Genomic DNA, 14,103 nt, shown 5'->3' on the forward strand with positions numbered 1-14,103 from the left:
AACCTCCATGTTTCTCTTATGTCGGACGAACGCGTCTCTGGTTCGTTATCACCTATGCTAAAAAGCACTTGAAGGTAATTGCTTCAGTTGTACCAAAACGTAAGAAATGCAATCTATGCGAGTGTTTAGGCTTGAAACCGTGGGCGGCTTTAAGGAGCACTGCTGTGTCCCACTCTGTCGGTGTCAAGTCTATATAAACGTGATTTCAGCTTCCACCGTTTTCCTAAAAACGCCAGCCTACATGGGCTGCACAAAATAAGGAGGGCAGGACTTTCGGTGCCTGCGTACAGTTTTACTCATTTTAAGGTGCTTTTTGACAGTGGAGAGTTTGTCTCTACCTAGTGCACAAAGCCAATAGCCCTGGCAACAAGTCAAAAACATAGCTAGAAATGTTAGCTAGGTTTAGACAGTAAATAGTTTGTTAGTGTGTCTGTGTGTGTTAAACTAAAACTAGATGGCTTATTTCATACATTCATATTTCATATACAGCACATTTTGCTGAAACAAAGATTGAACAGATTATTGTGTAATTGAACAGGTTATTTGTCATGCAGCACTCATAACTTTGTCATTGCACACTACAGTAATTGTTCTTGATCTGGACTGAGTTTAAAGTAGTCCTGTGATGTTTCATTCTTTCTGTAATTTTTCCTCTATTTGTTCATGTGTTTGCATCAGGTGCATTGGATGCAGCTCAAGCGAGGGTAGTGGAACTGGAGGCACAAGTCAGGAGACTGACCATCATGCAGCAGTTCCAGCTCTCCAGATTTTGTGTCTCAGATGCAGATTTCCGGTATTACACCCGATTTCCATCTGAACGCATCTTTAGAAAGTTCTGGCAGGCCATAGAACCTTCTGCATCTGTACTTGTGTACTGGAGCAAAGCGCAGAAGATGGGTTTAGAAGCAGCTGCACAGGCAGAGCCAAGTCCCCATAGAAAGCTACCGCTTATCGATGAGTTTTTTCTGTACTGCCTACGCACTGCAGTTGGTCTTAAGGAGAAGGTTTTGGCAGATATGTTTGGAGTTTCCCTGTCAACTGTTAGCCGAGTTGTCATTACATGGACAAACTATCTGTACCAGATGTTAGGTTCATTGCCCATATGGCTGACCCGGGAAGAGGTGAGAAGACGACTGCCACCCAAGTTCCAGCAGTTCTGCCCAGATGTGAGAGTAATTCTTGACTGCACTGAGTTGCGTTGTGAAACGCCAAGCGCACTGACTTTGCACTCAGAGACGTACAGTTCGTACAAAAGTCACACCACATTCAAGGGCCTTGTTGGTGTCTCTCCTTCTGGGGCTGTGACGTTTGTGTCAAAGCTCTACACAGGTGGAATCTCTGACAAGGAGATCACAAGACAGTCCGGTGTCCTTGGTTTGTTGGAGAAAGGGGACGGTGTTATGGCAGACAAGGGTTTTTTAATTGAGCCCATGCTGAGCACTGTGGGAGCAAATCTCATCATCCCCCCTTTCAAGCACAGAGCCCAGTTCTCGAGGCAGGAGACTGAGCAAACACAAGCCATTGCCCGTCTTAGGATCCTTGTTGAAAGAGTCATTAGAAGAGTGAAAGAATTCCACATCTTTGACACCACAATTCCACTCACAGTTGCTGGCAGCATTAATCAGATCTGGACTAACTGCTGTGTTCTGGTCAATTTTCAAGGACCTATGGAGTTGGACAATGAGAGGGAGGACTCCCATTGAACCAAACAAAGTTGCTGATTGGATCTTTTTTTAAGTGGCCACAGCAACTAAGATTTTTTTTATTACATTACTTGTAGTTCAGTTGTGCTAAAGAGTTGTGCTATTTTCCCAATGTATTGTCAGTGGTAAGTACACACATAGTAAATATTTAGAATGTCCTGTGAAAACCACCGATGAGCCTTCTGTGTATTTGGTGCAGCGCATGTTGTGCTCTGTAGGTACAGCATTCGGTGCATGTTGCAACTGTCACCAGCCAGTTGTGAGTGGTGGTTGGATCAGAATTGTAATATGCTTTAGTTTTGAATAGATGTATGTAGTAATGTTTAATTGTTAATCAGTTGTGAATTGTTTTCTGATTCGTGTCTGTGGCGTCTGAGTTTGTCACAATGAAGCCACAGGGGAGCACGTTGACCTGCCATTGCTCTGCGTAGCGCTGGAGCACTTCTGGCTCCAGCTCCAACCCCCGCCGCATAGCTGCGGTTTGCCGGGTTCCCTTGAGGATTCTCTCTGCCAACCGCTGCCGGATTTCATCTCCCCTGGCCACATAGACATCATGGAACCGGCTTGCTGTGAGCCTGCTCTCCCGAGCAGCACTCCACAGCTGGCTCCTGCTCTGCTCTCTGGTGTCCCTTTCTAAAAGAGCAGAGAGGCCAGGGGTCATCAGCAGGCACTCGAGGTGAAGCTGGTGGTGCAGCATGGGGACAACCGCAAGCCTCTGGGGAAACCGGTACCCTGCCAGAGGAAGATCGGGGAAGATTGGACCCTCTCGGTGCCAGATCTCCCGGCTTGCTGACTTTGTTGGAGGGCATTGGTATGACAGTGGGGACCCGAAAGGGACTGGCCCAAATTGGCTGTCCACTAGGGACATTGTGGCCAAACCAGACAATGCTTGGCAAATCAGCGGCTCTGGGCTCTCCTGCTGTAGCCCATAGTGGAGGGTCTGGACATTATCCACCGGAAAGGGCCCTACAAAGATTAAGTAATGTAGTATATTATAGCAAATTATTCATTTACAGTTTATTCATTGCGTTTTGGGTGTTGTATTGTATTGGTTTATGTTTTTGTATTGCTATGATATGTATTTCTTTAAAATAAAATATATTTCTTGTTGAAACTTTGACACTTACCTTTATATGGCATATACAAGGTAGATTTCACTCCGCAGCTGCCTGAAGCTTTTGGCTTTTTAATGACCAACAGGTCAACAGGTTCTGGGTGAATGCCCTTTACAATAATAAATGTTGCTTATGCAAAAGTTTACTTATAGAGGGCTCTAAATGTTATTTTTATTGAGGTCTTTTTTGTCTGTTTATTCCATTATAGTATGCTGCTAAGTTATGTTTTACCTGAGTACGCGGCTTGTGCCAGGCTTGTGGTTTGCTGGTGCAAGCCACAGGTAAGGGAACGGTGGCTGTCCCCATGGTGCTGTAGTGTGCTGTCTGGTAGAGGAGTGCAACAATGTGATTGCAGAATCCTCTACCAGCAGCACAGGAACAGCCATACCCCAGCAGTCTAGCTGGCTCAGCAGGTTGTATGGTCATCTAAAACATTTACATGATGGTGTTGAGTCCACAATGAAGTTAGTGAACCTGAACTCATGAAACAACAACTAGAACTTCGGGGAAAAGAAATAAGAGCTCTGGGTTTAAGCTGAGCTTTGCTCGAGTGGTTTCAGTGTCTCATGCAGAGGTGCACAGTGCACACGCATGCATTAATTGAACGCTCATACCACTACCACTTAGAAGCACACAATTATGTTTGATGACACCAAATTAGCAAGTATTTCGCCCTGATTGCAGAAACGTTTGTTTTATTTTTATTATTTTTCTGTCGGTCCGCGATTCCTTGATCAATTGCGCACCAAATTATCAGACGACTGAGTGACGGAAGCACCGGGCATGACTTGACTCCACGACTCCAGCAGTCTCCTCGTCACGGTGCCGGTCCGCAGGTCATAGTTTGAGAAACGCTGATTTAGTACACACAGGAAGGTGCATTTGTTTGTTAATAACATTGGAGGATGCGCAGAAATTGCTCAGGTCAGTCACTGTTGCCAGGAAGAGGCGTTTAGGACGAAACACAGGGTAGGTAGCGTTTGTTTTTGTCGATTATTGATGCATACTCTAGCTACGTTTTTTGAAGACAACCCATAGCCATTTGACCAATGTATCCTCTTCAAAAGACTAATACAAACCAGAGTTATTTTGGAGTTATTTTGGCGCTCTTGTTTCATTTTGCCCCCTGACAGATGTATTAACGTTACTATACCTCCAGTTTGTGAGCCTCCTCATTCTTTCTTAGAGATCGGTAGCATCGTGCTCTCACAACGACACTACCATCTACTACATTGGAGACTATAAGAACAAAACATGCAGGTAATAATTAGAAATTAAATTACAGACAGGATACATTCAGATACAGGATACTTTTTTACATGAAGTACAGTATAATTTCGTTACACTACTTTATTGAAGTGCATTATAAGCTGTTGTGTCTTCTTGTATTAGCTTTCTGCTAACGTTAGCTAGCTTACTGACTTTACCTTCATAATTATATATAAATTGTTCATGGAACAATTTATATCCCCGATCCAGTTTGGATCGCTTAGTTTGCGTGTGAAGTTCCACAATTTCTGCCACCTGTGATAGACTAATTTTTGGCAGATGCCGCAAATTCCTTGTAAACTTGTAGATAGATCCGATAACGTTAGTTTCTCCATAAGCCATTGTCAACCGGAAGTGAGTATACGGCTTATCGATATTCAAAATGGCGGCGTGAAATAGGCTTATTGCTGATTCACCAGGTCGGGACGGTGGATCGTGAGTAACTTGAACCCACACGTACACTGAAACACACATACACACACACACACAAACGTTCTCTCGGCTCGCTTGGATCATCGGTATGGTATAAAATTCTCGCCAAAAGTTTTCTGTACCTGTACCAAAGTTTTGTGCTTGTAAAAATATTTTGTGCTCGTAAAAAATATTTGTGTACATGTACAAATAATTTGTATCTGTAAAAATATTTTGTGCATGTAAAAATGGTTTGTACATCTTCAAATCCGTTTTCTCACTGTGTAGAATTTTTTTTTGTGAATTTGCGAACGATATTTGCACGCACGGATTTTCCATTTGCAAGTGCGCATCTGTTTTCTACAGACATGAAACAGATCTACGGGTACGAAACGAATGTACGAGTACAAAACTTTTTTACAAATTTTCCCAAAACAGCCAATCACAGCCGATCAGCTCGCTTCTTTAATTTTGAAACGCTGGACATAGAAAATACAGCTCTTGGTTCATCCAGAGAATGTCTAATAAGGTATCCATGTAAACACCACAGTTCAGAAGAGGTGAAACACTTAAAAAAGAAGAGCTATCTTAGCTAACAAGCAAACAGCTCAACTTAACTCTATTCCTTCCCTACTATGAATCTAATATCATTAACTAGAACTAATAAAATTCGGATCATAAGTATTATTATTAATGATATAATTGTTCTGTATAGTTATTGCTTTAGTGTTTTCCGACTAGTCATTCCTCCCTTTGTATTTCCCACGTTAATGTGCGGTGCTTTTACATAACGTTAGCAGAGACGGTTGATAGTATCTTTGACGTTAGCTTAGCCCAGCCAATACTAGCCCAGTTAGCTGCCATTACCTATTGTTACCTACTAATTACCTATCCAGTGCTCGCGTTTTAAACTATACTGTGTATTAGTTCTAGTTAATGATATTAGATTCATAGTAGGGAAGGAATAGAGTTAAGTTGAGCTGTTTGCTTGTTAGCTAAGTTAGCTTGTTACCTAAGCTAGCTAGAACATAAGTTACTGCTACATGACCAAAAAAGTTCAGGGTGGCTTTAGGCTGACTCCCTTCCCTCCCTCCCTTTGTATTTCCCATGTTATATGTGCGGTGCTTTCAAGTAACGTTAGCAGAGACAGTTGATAAAAGCAGTATCTTTGACGTTAGCTTAGCCCAGCCAATACTTGTTTCACCTCTTCTGACTGTAGTGTTTACATGGATGTACCCAGAGATGTCTCAGAATTAAAGAAGTGAGCTGATCGGCTGACTGTCCGTTCAGTAAGCAGTGCTGTGATTGGCTGTTTTGGGAAAATGTGTAAAAAAGTTTTGTACTTGTAAATTCGTTTCGTACCCGTAGATCTGTTTCATGTCTGTAGTAAACAGATGCGCACTTGCAAATGGAAAATCCGTGCGTGCAAAAATCGTTCGCAAATTCACAAACATTTTTTCTACACAGTGACAAAACGGATTTGAAGATGTACAAACCATTTTTGCATGCACAAAATATTTTTACAGATACAAATTATTTTTACATGTACACAAATATTTTTTACGAGCACAAAATATTCTTACAAGCACAAAACTTTGGTACAGGTACAGAAAACTTTTGGCGAGAATTTTATACCATACATCGGCGAGTTTGGAGGGCCGTTCAGCGGTTGCCGTCCTGCCTGCAGCTCAGACCTGCTACCTGTGCACCAAAGGGCCCCAACTGCGCGCTTGTTTTTGTTTATTTGTTTTACCAATCCGTTATTTGTAATATTGATATATCCATACCAGTGGCGATTGCTGCTCTTTAGAACAGGGGAAGCTCTGATAAAAATGGTCAATTATTAAATTAATATAATTAAGGTGCTATATTGTTCTTTGAGGGCAAAAATGGCATGGCATAATGTAGCCTACACCGTTATAACGCGCTACCTAACTTAGCCTAAATACACAACTGAAACAAAGGCAAGTCACAAACTCTATAACAACACATTACGGTTTTATTTACATTATGCTATTTACAAAGACAAATAGAAACCGACTGTATTGCTTAAGGGCGTAGTTTTGGTCTCAGCTTTGGTGGGGACACATCCCCAACTCCTGTTGTCACGATATCAACATTATTGTTTCAATACCAATAGCAAGTGAAAAATCTCGATTTCGATTTTTTTCCCCCGTCTTTTCGGTACTTTTGTCGTCCTTTTGCGATTTAAAAAAAAAAATTTTGGTTTGGGGGCCCCCAAACGCCATCAGTAATATTGAATGTTGTGTGATCATTTACATCAGTGGCAATCATAGAATTTGATTGACCCTCCACACACACACAGAAAGTGATGGTTGTCATACAGTAGGTTTTCATATTTTGGAATTCATATGAACTTTTTATTGTTATTACTAATAGCTAAACATATTTAGTAATTTGAATACATCATATTGATATTTAAATGATAACTTTTCTTTTTTTGTGGTCTGTAAGTCTAATTGAGTGCCTGTCACTTTAAGAGGAACGTAACACAATTCAGTCTCACGGTTTTAGGCTAGTGGAAAATAGTTTTGCATAGTGCAAGGATATGTAGATTCAATTCATCATGTTTGCTATGTCAATAGATAAAATTAATGTTCAAATAAACAAGTCAAAGTCAAAGAAAATCTTTCTGGGATGAGATCATAGATGAGATAAGTGTCTCGCTATGTTCATTTCTATGAGTATGGACATGTATAGTTTATGTTTTATTTCTTTGCATTGTGCAGGCTACATTCACAAATACATTAGCCTACATAAACAGAATACAGGAACAGGAAAATGTCTCGGATCCATTGTTTATTGCGAGTGCAAGATTGGTAGCCCAATTAACAGTCAGTGACATGGTGACTTCTATACTGTGCTTTATGCGACTGTTCTGCAGCACATCCTTGTTCAGCATGACTCCTAACCTTGGTTGAACGATTACAGAAGCTAGGTTTAGCTGTGACAATATCCTGGGTAATATCCTAACAGTTAATGCTATTTTCCACAGTAAAATCCGCATTTGAAAGCCTGGTCACCAGTTGCCAGTTTGTATGTTACTTTGCCTATTTAGACTCTGCATAATGAAAAAGCTTTGAATGTTCCTTTTCTTATTTGGTGGCATAGCTGATCTACAAAGCACCAAAAGGGGCAAAATGTGCATGCTGAAGGGCAAAGGGAATATTACAAATCTTTCACACTGGCCTTTTAGCGTTATGTATTGGTAGACATAACTTATACAGACACACTCGCTCGCTTTTTTGCCAGTGTCACCACAAAGTGAAGTAGGCCTATGCTATGCTTTGACGCTGTTGTGCGTGTCAGATAAACCCCCTTCGGTTTCAGCCAATCAAATGACAGTGTTTCTTTTACTGTCGCCGTCGGAATAGCACAAAGGAGTTCGCTAAAATATTGGTGGGGACATTTTTGTCATCTCAAAATATTGATTAGGATTAGTCCCTAGCGTCCCACCCTAAACCTACGCCCATGGTATTGCTCCCAAATATGAGAATTTTAGCTGCAACTTGCCTTGCCTGTCGACTTCACCTGCCAACACTAACGTTAACGCATCCCTTGAACTTGAACCACTTCCTGTCAGATCGCGACATATGCTGTCAATCAAAAAGAGTCCAGCCTCTATGACGGTTCCTCCAATCATCATACAGAAGCTCGGCGTCTGGGCCATCCCACCAAAGATTCTATAGTTAACTAAGATGAATCATAAGACGATTCACCACACCAATGGAACGAAATGGCACTAGTTACGGACTCCTAAATAGGCGTGTCAAAACCATAGACTGTATATATAGTCTATGATCAAAACATAAACTTTTCTCTGAATAAGCAATAATAACATATACATATCATTTTGTATACTATTTTACAGACATTGTTTGTGTGTGATGCCAATGAAACACGCTTTCGGACACGGAATGAATAATTTCATTTTGCCCCGTTAACCCAGCTAGATAGCTAGCTAGCTAACGTTAGCACAGTAAACGGAAAGTGAATGGGAATGTTCGCTAGCTAGCTAGCAGCTAAGAACTTTGGTTAAACTTATATATTGTTGCAAACAAACCTTAAGTAACATATGTTCAACTTTATGGTAGTCTACTAGTTCTAGCAAAAAATATGTTAGGTTAGTTTATCAACCATTTTTGAGTTTAGAGCCTCTGAGAACAGGTGGCTGTGCACCAGAGCTTTGAGGAGACAGTGACAGATCCCGAACAAAGCTATTTTTGTCTTTATTTGTTTCATTGGAAAATACAATTTCAATGTCGGAATGTTAGGGAGACATGTGGCTTCTAGAAAATGGGATCAAAACTTACATCGCTGAATGTAGGGCTAAGGGATTGGTCATATTCTGTGAAAATGTTCATTTCTCCCATAGGAATACAAAGACACTGGACCTCCCGCTAGACTCCTAAATGGGCGTGACAGCTTCGAACCCAACGTCACAACGTGCCAGAATTTACCCTCTTATGAATCGTCTCGCTTTATCAACCGTCTCTGATCCCACTGTCCCATTCACTCCCAGAGACGCCGGGCTTCCGTGGAAATTACGATTTTGTGGCGCTTGTCCAATAAACGTGTAGCTTTTCTGCACTGAGATCAGCCCACTCTGTAGTGCCATCGAAAGTCCAGTGAAACCGAGCGTCTATGTGTTTTTTGCATGTTTTTTTGATGGATCGTGTCGTCACAGCAATGTATTACGGGTGCGAAATCACGGTAAATGACCGGCAAAACCTTATTGCTGAACAAACTAGCCATGAAAATGGACATGTTTTCAGCATGTTCTAGTTGGAATAGTAGGCTAGAAGCTAATGTAATAGTGTTATTTGATGTGATTTTCCGTGATATTTTAGGAGGCCGAGCTTCCCCTGTAGTCTTAGAGCAATCGCCTCTGATCCATACTGGTTTTATGTACCCCATCATACATCGCTATGATGAAATGATTTTGTTCCTCTCTGTAGCAGGTGTTTTACTATTTTAGATATATCTTTGGTAACTGTATTCCTGTTGCTTCTTGGGAAGCATTTCTAATTATCCATATTGCGACTCCTATATGGCTATATTAATAAATTCATTGTTATTAATATATTACTATATTCCTTGGGTGTTGGTAGCTTATTCTCTGCATTGCAAACTGTGTTGTTGAGGTAGCCTAGTTGGTGTAAGCTTATAGTAATCAATACACCTGCAGATATTAGCTCTACATTCACCATTTTATAATACACACTATTTAAATTCTGAGGAAATACATTCTGCACTAGCTGAAGGTAAGTGTAGTATTTCCACAGTGGAGGCACCGCGCTACTAAATTTGTATTTATAATTATTCATATTCATATTTACCATTTATACTCCTACTACACAGCTACTGTATACAGATATTTATGGTATCAGGAATCTCAGCCAACTTACTATTTCACCGCTGAGAATTCAGGATCCTGTCGCGCCATTATTTAGTGTCATTTAGTGTAACTAAGTTAACCTTTACTGTGCTGAGTGACTAGCACTCGTTAAAAAAGGGTTACACATATATAATCTAATGTAAACAGTCCAAAAACATAACATTAGAAACAGAAATATGAATTCAGAGTTTTAGACCAACTGTTCCAAAAAAGAGTTGAAATCAAAAGTTTATGATGACTAGAACCCCCTTCATTAGTTTTATTAAGTTGTAGTGGTTAACAAATCCTTAAAGAAGTTTTTAGAATCGTGCCCTTGAGTCCAAAAGTGTCCACCAAACGGATCTTCAAACACACTTCATCCTGCATTAGGTGTCAGTGGGTGAGGGTCAGTGACATAATTTGCCATTCCAGCCGTGCCAATGGTCGAGCCAGAGGGTGACGTGCGTTGGCCATTCCAGCTGTGTCATTGGTCAAGGCTGAGGTTTGTGATGTGTTTGCCATTCCAACCACGTCATTCCAGTCATTGGTCGAGGTTGTTGTGATGTGTTAGCCATTCCAACCGCGTCATTGGTCGGGGCTGAGGGTGTGGTGTGTCTTCCGGTGAGCCTTCAGCTGGTAGGACTGCTGGAAGTGTGCAAGGCACACAGTGCACTGGTACGGCTTCTCACCGGTGTGTATGCGCATGTGCCTCTTGAGGCGATAGGAGCTGTAGAAGCTCTTCCCACAGGACGTGCAGGTGTACGGCCGCGCGCCCGTGTGGTAGCGCATGTGCAGAGTCAGGTAGCAGGACTGCGTGAAGCTCTTGTCGCACACCGCGCATCGGAACGGCTTGTGGCCCGTGTGAAACCGCTGGTGCTTCTGCAGCTCGCCCTGCGAGAAGAACCCCTTACCGCAGTCGTCGCACAGGAAGGGCCTCTCCCCCGAGTGGGTCAGCTCGTGCCGTGTCAGGCTGGCTTTGAAGCAGAAGGTCTTGTCGCACTGTGAACAGTGGAAGACTTTCTCGCGGGTGTGCCCGCTCACGTGCTTGTTCAGGCCGCGCTGGCGCTTAAAGGCCTTGCCGCAGTGCGGGCACAGGAAGGGCCTCTCGTCCGAGTGGATCAAGCGGTGGTTCTCCAGCTCGACTTTGTACGGGAAGCTCTTGCCGCAGTCGTCGCAGAGGAACGGCCACTCATTGGAGCGCACGCACTGGTGGCTCAACAGCGCCCCCCTGTAGGTGAAGGACTTGCCGCAGCTGCAGGGGTAGGAGCGCTCGGTGCGGTGCACCACCCCATGGCGAGTGAGGCTGGACAGACAGGGGAAGGTAGCGGGGCATTTGGAGCACTTGTAGGGACGCTCCTGCTGGTGCAACAGCAGGTGGCGCTGGAGAGCAGATGACGAACTGAAGCGTTTGTCACACTCGGCGCAGTAGTTCTTGGGCTCGTGCTGCGCACGGCGGTGCTCGTTGCGGACCGCTATGGAAGGGAAGACCTCGGGGCAGCGGCCGCACTCGTAGAGGCGCGGAGCACCGTGCGTGTAGCGATGGCGTGCCAGCGCCTGGCTGTGCGCGAAGCTCTTGTCACACTGCTGGCAGGTGAACGGTCGCTCCCCCGAGTGTGTGTGCTGGTGTGCCGTCAGGGCCGGGCCTGAGGGGGGCGCTGTCTGAGTCTGGTCAGTGTGAACCAGCTCCTGGTGCTGCCTCACTAGCTCCTCCTGCTGGTGGGAGAATGGGCACTGCGGACGCGACCACGTCTGGACGGCCTCATCTGCAGGCACACAACACAGAAATTAAGCCACTAGTCAAAGAATGGAAAGCTAGCGAACTGTGTGGATATATGTTAGCTGAACGTGATAAAAAAAAAGTTGCGGGTTAGATACCACTTACAACTCTTACAGTGCCTTTAATAGAAGCATTCAGTTAAAGATGCGCTAAGCGATGTTACGCAGTTTCTAAGCTAAAATATATTTATAAAACGCAGTCTCTGTGGACAGCCCAGGCTCCAAAAACAGCATCAAAAACAAATTGGTCCAGCCTGAGTAGCGAGCTAGCTTTCGGTTTTGTTTGAACGTCAAAATAAGTGACATTGCCCAAGATCGCTTAGAGCACCTTTAAGAACATTTCAGATCTACCATCATGCTTTGATGGCTTCATTCATAGACAATATTTAAATCAAAAGTATCAAAATGTACCTGAACAGTTTGTCCCACCAGATACTCGAATGGGGCCGACGGCTGAACTGTAATAACAAAGATTCGCCAACAGTGAGACAGAGCAAAGATACATACACAGGATACACACACACACACACACACAGACACACACACCAACAGTGAGACAGAGCAAGACACATACAAATGAGATGCAGGTCTACCAGATATCTCTGCTATCAAGACAGGAAGTATTTTGGTGCACTTTGGTACCTCAGTGTTCTTTTGTGGTCTCAGTAGAAAAAGCCAGCATTAAAGGGACACCAGGCAACGTTTTAATGTTAATTAACCATCTTCGTAAGTCGGTATATGGTTAAATGACTCATTACAGGGCGAATGAAGACTCTCTCGCTTGCCCCTACTGCCTGTAGGAAGAATATCCCACTTGCAAGTTCAGTGTATCGTACCCGCCGACCTTCAGTCTCAGACATTGCGGGAAGCAACATCACTCCACAGCACAGAGGCAGGCTAACGAAACGCTAGCGATTGTTGCAAATGTGTGTATAATGGCAGAGCCGGCGAAGAAGCAGCGAAAACCCTTGACAGAAGATGCAAAGAAAAGGAAAAGAGCTTCAGACCGAGCGAGGGTTCGCACACGTATCGACACGTACAGACGCTAGGGGGAGTTTCGTAGAGAAAAAGCATCAGGCTTGCCTGGTATCCCTTTAACTTTTTCACCATCTCATTTTCACAAAACAAACTAGCCATGTTTTTCAGTACCTCTCACTGGAGTTGATGTTCTTTGACTCCAAACAGCAGCCATGTTTTCTTTCCTGGGCCTTGACCTTTGTCCTCTGCACCTGTGCGTGGACGACCTTGACCTTCCAGGTTTTCTTTGGCTTCCTTTGTGACCTCCTCCAGCCGACCGGGACAGCGGAGTCAGGGGCAGTCCCACCAGTCGCCCGCTCTGCGTCCACACCGGAAGTGGCGGTGGAACCCTGCCTGTGTGTTTCCTGTTGGAGTTCTGCCTCCCCTGACTGACCCTGGCTCATCCTGTCCCTCTCGGACACCCAGTCACTGCTCTCCTCCTCCTCCTCCTCCTCTCCTCCACTGCTCTCTGTCATCTCCACGTCCACCTCCTCTACACCTCCCTGCTGCCTCTCCCCTGCCCTGTGACCTCCTCCTCCTCCTGCGGACACCTCCTCTCCTCCATCTGCCCTGGGTCCTCCTCCCAGCTCATCCTCTGCTTTTCTCTCAGTTGAACTCGTCCCCAGCTCCATTTCTGTGCATGTGGTCTTGGTAACAGTCTCCAGGACAACCTCCACAGAGGTCAGAGGGTCGCTCGGGGGCTGACCCTCAGCCAGATGTAGATGCTGTGTAGGGCAAGTGCTACGGATCTGCCCCCCTGTGGTGCTGTCCATCTGCCCCCTGGTGCTGTCCATCTGCCCCCTGGTGGCAGTCCTGTGTGGTCCGGTTTGGAGCAGGGAGACGATGACTCCCCCCAGCACTGTGGGGGCGCCTGGGAATGGAGGGAGAGAGAAACACACACACAAAACACATCGTCAAACTTCCACTCCAGTGGCCCCAGCCGTGGCGTAACAACCTGCACTGTACGCTGGCGACCTGGGTTCGATTCCCGCCCCGTGGTCCTTTCCGGATCCCACCCCGACTCTCTCTCTCAATCACTTCCTGTCATTCTCCTCTATCCTGTCAATTAAAGCCATAAAAGCCACCCAAAAAATATACTTTAAAAACTTCAACTCCAGTAAGGGAAACACACACAACGCCTCGTCAAACTTCCACTCCAGTGGTATCCTGTTAAATATGGAATTAATGGACGAGTCGGAGGCAAAGATCACCATGAAGTGATGTCTTCCTCCTGACTAGGACAAACACTAACAAGGACACATACTGTCCCCTAACAAGGACACATAGTGATGTCTGTCCCCTAACTAGGACACATGGTGATGTATACCCCCTAACAAGGACACAAGGTGATGTCTGTCCCCTAGCTAGGACACAAGGTGATGTCTGTCCCCTAACTAGGACACATAACTAGGAC

At 44.3% G+C, this 14,103-nt stretch overlaps 1 protein-coding gene across 1 annotated transcript in view; it reads right to left on the minus strand.

The window, feature by feature from the left end:
- Positions 1–10,145: 10,145 nt before the first annotated feature.
- The window catches only part of LOC143135895 (uncharacterized), a 38,433-nt gene continuing 34,475 nt past the window's right edge, over positions 10,146–14,103 (minus strand). The window contains exons 8-10 of the mRNA XM_076296244.1: positions 12,822–13,560; positions 12,084–12,130; positions 10,146–11,659 (exon numbers count right to left, since the gene is read on the minus strand). Of these exons, the coding sequence (XP_076152359.1) occupies positions 10,482–11,659; positions 12,084–12,130; positions 12,822–13,560 (1,964 nt within the window). The 3' untranslated portion in view covers positions 10,146–10,481. The remainder of the gene's footprint in view (positions 11,660–12,083; positions 12,131–12,821; positions 13,561–14,103) is intronic.

The sequence above is a fragment of the Alosa pseudoharengus genome, unplaced genomic scaffold (assembly GCF_046254945.1).
Source record: "Alosa pseudoharengus isolate Yale_2024_CS ecotype anadromous, Long Island Sound unplaced genomic scaffold, YU_APseudo_1.1 YU_APseudo_1.1_scf_20, whole genome shotgun sequence".
In the NCBI taxonomy this organism is placed as follows: Eukaryota; Metazoa; Chordata; class Actinopteri; order Clupeiformes; family Clupeidae; genus Alosa; species Alosa pseudoharengus.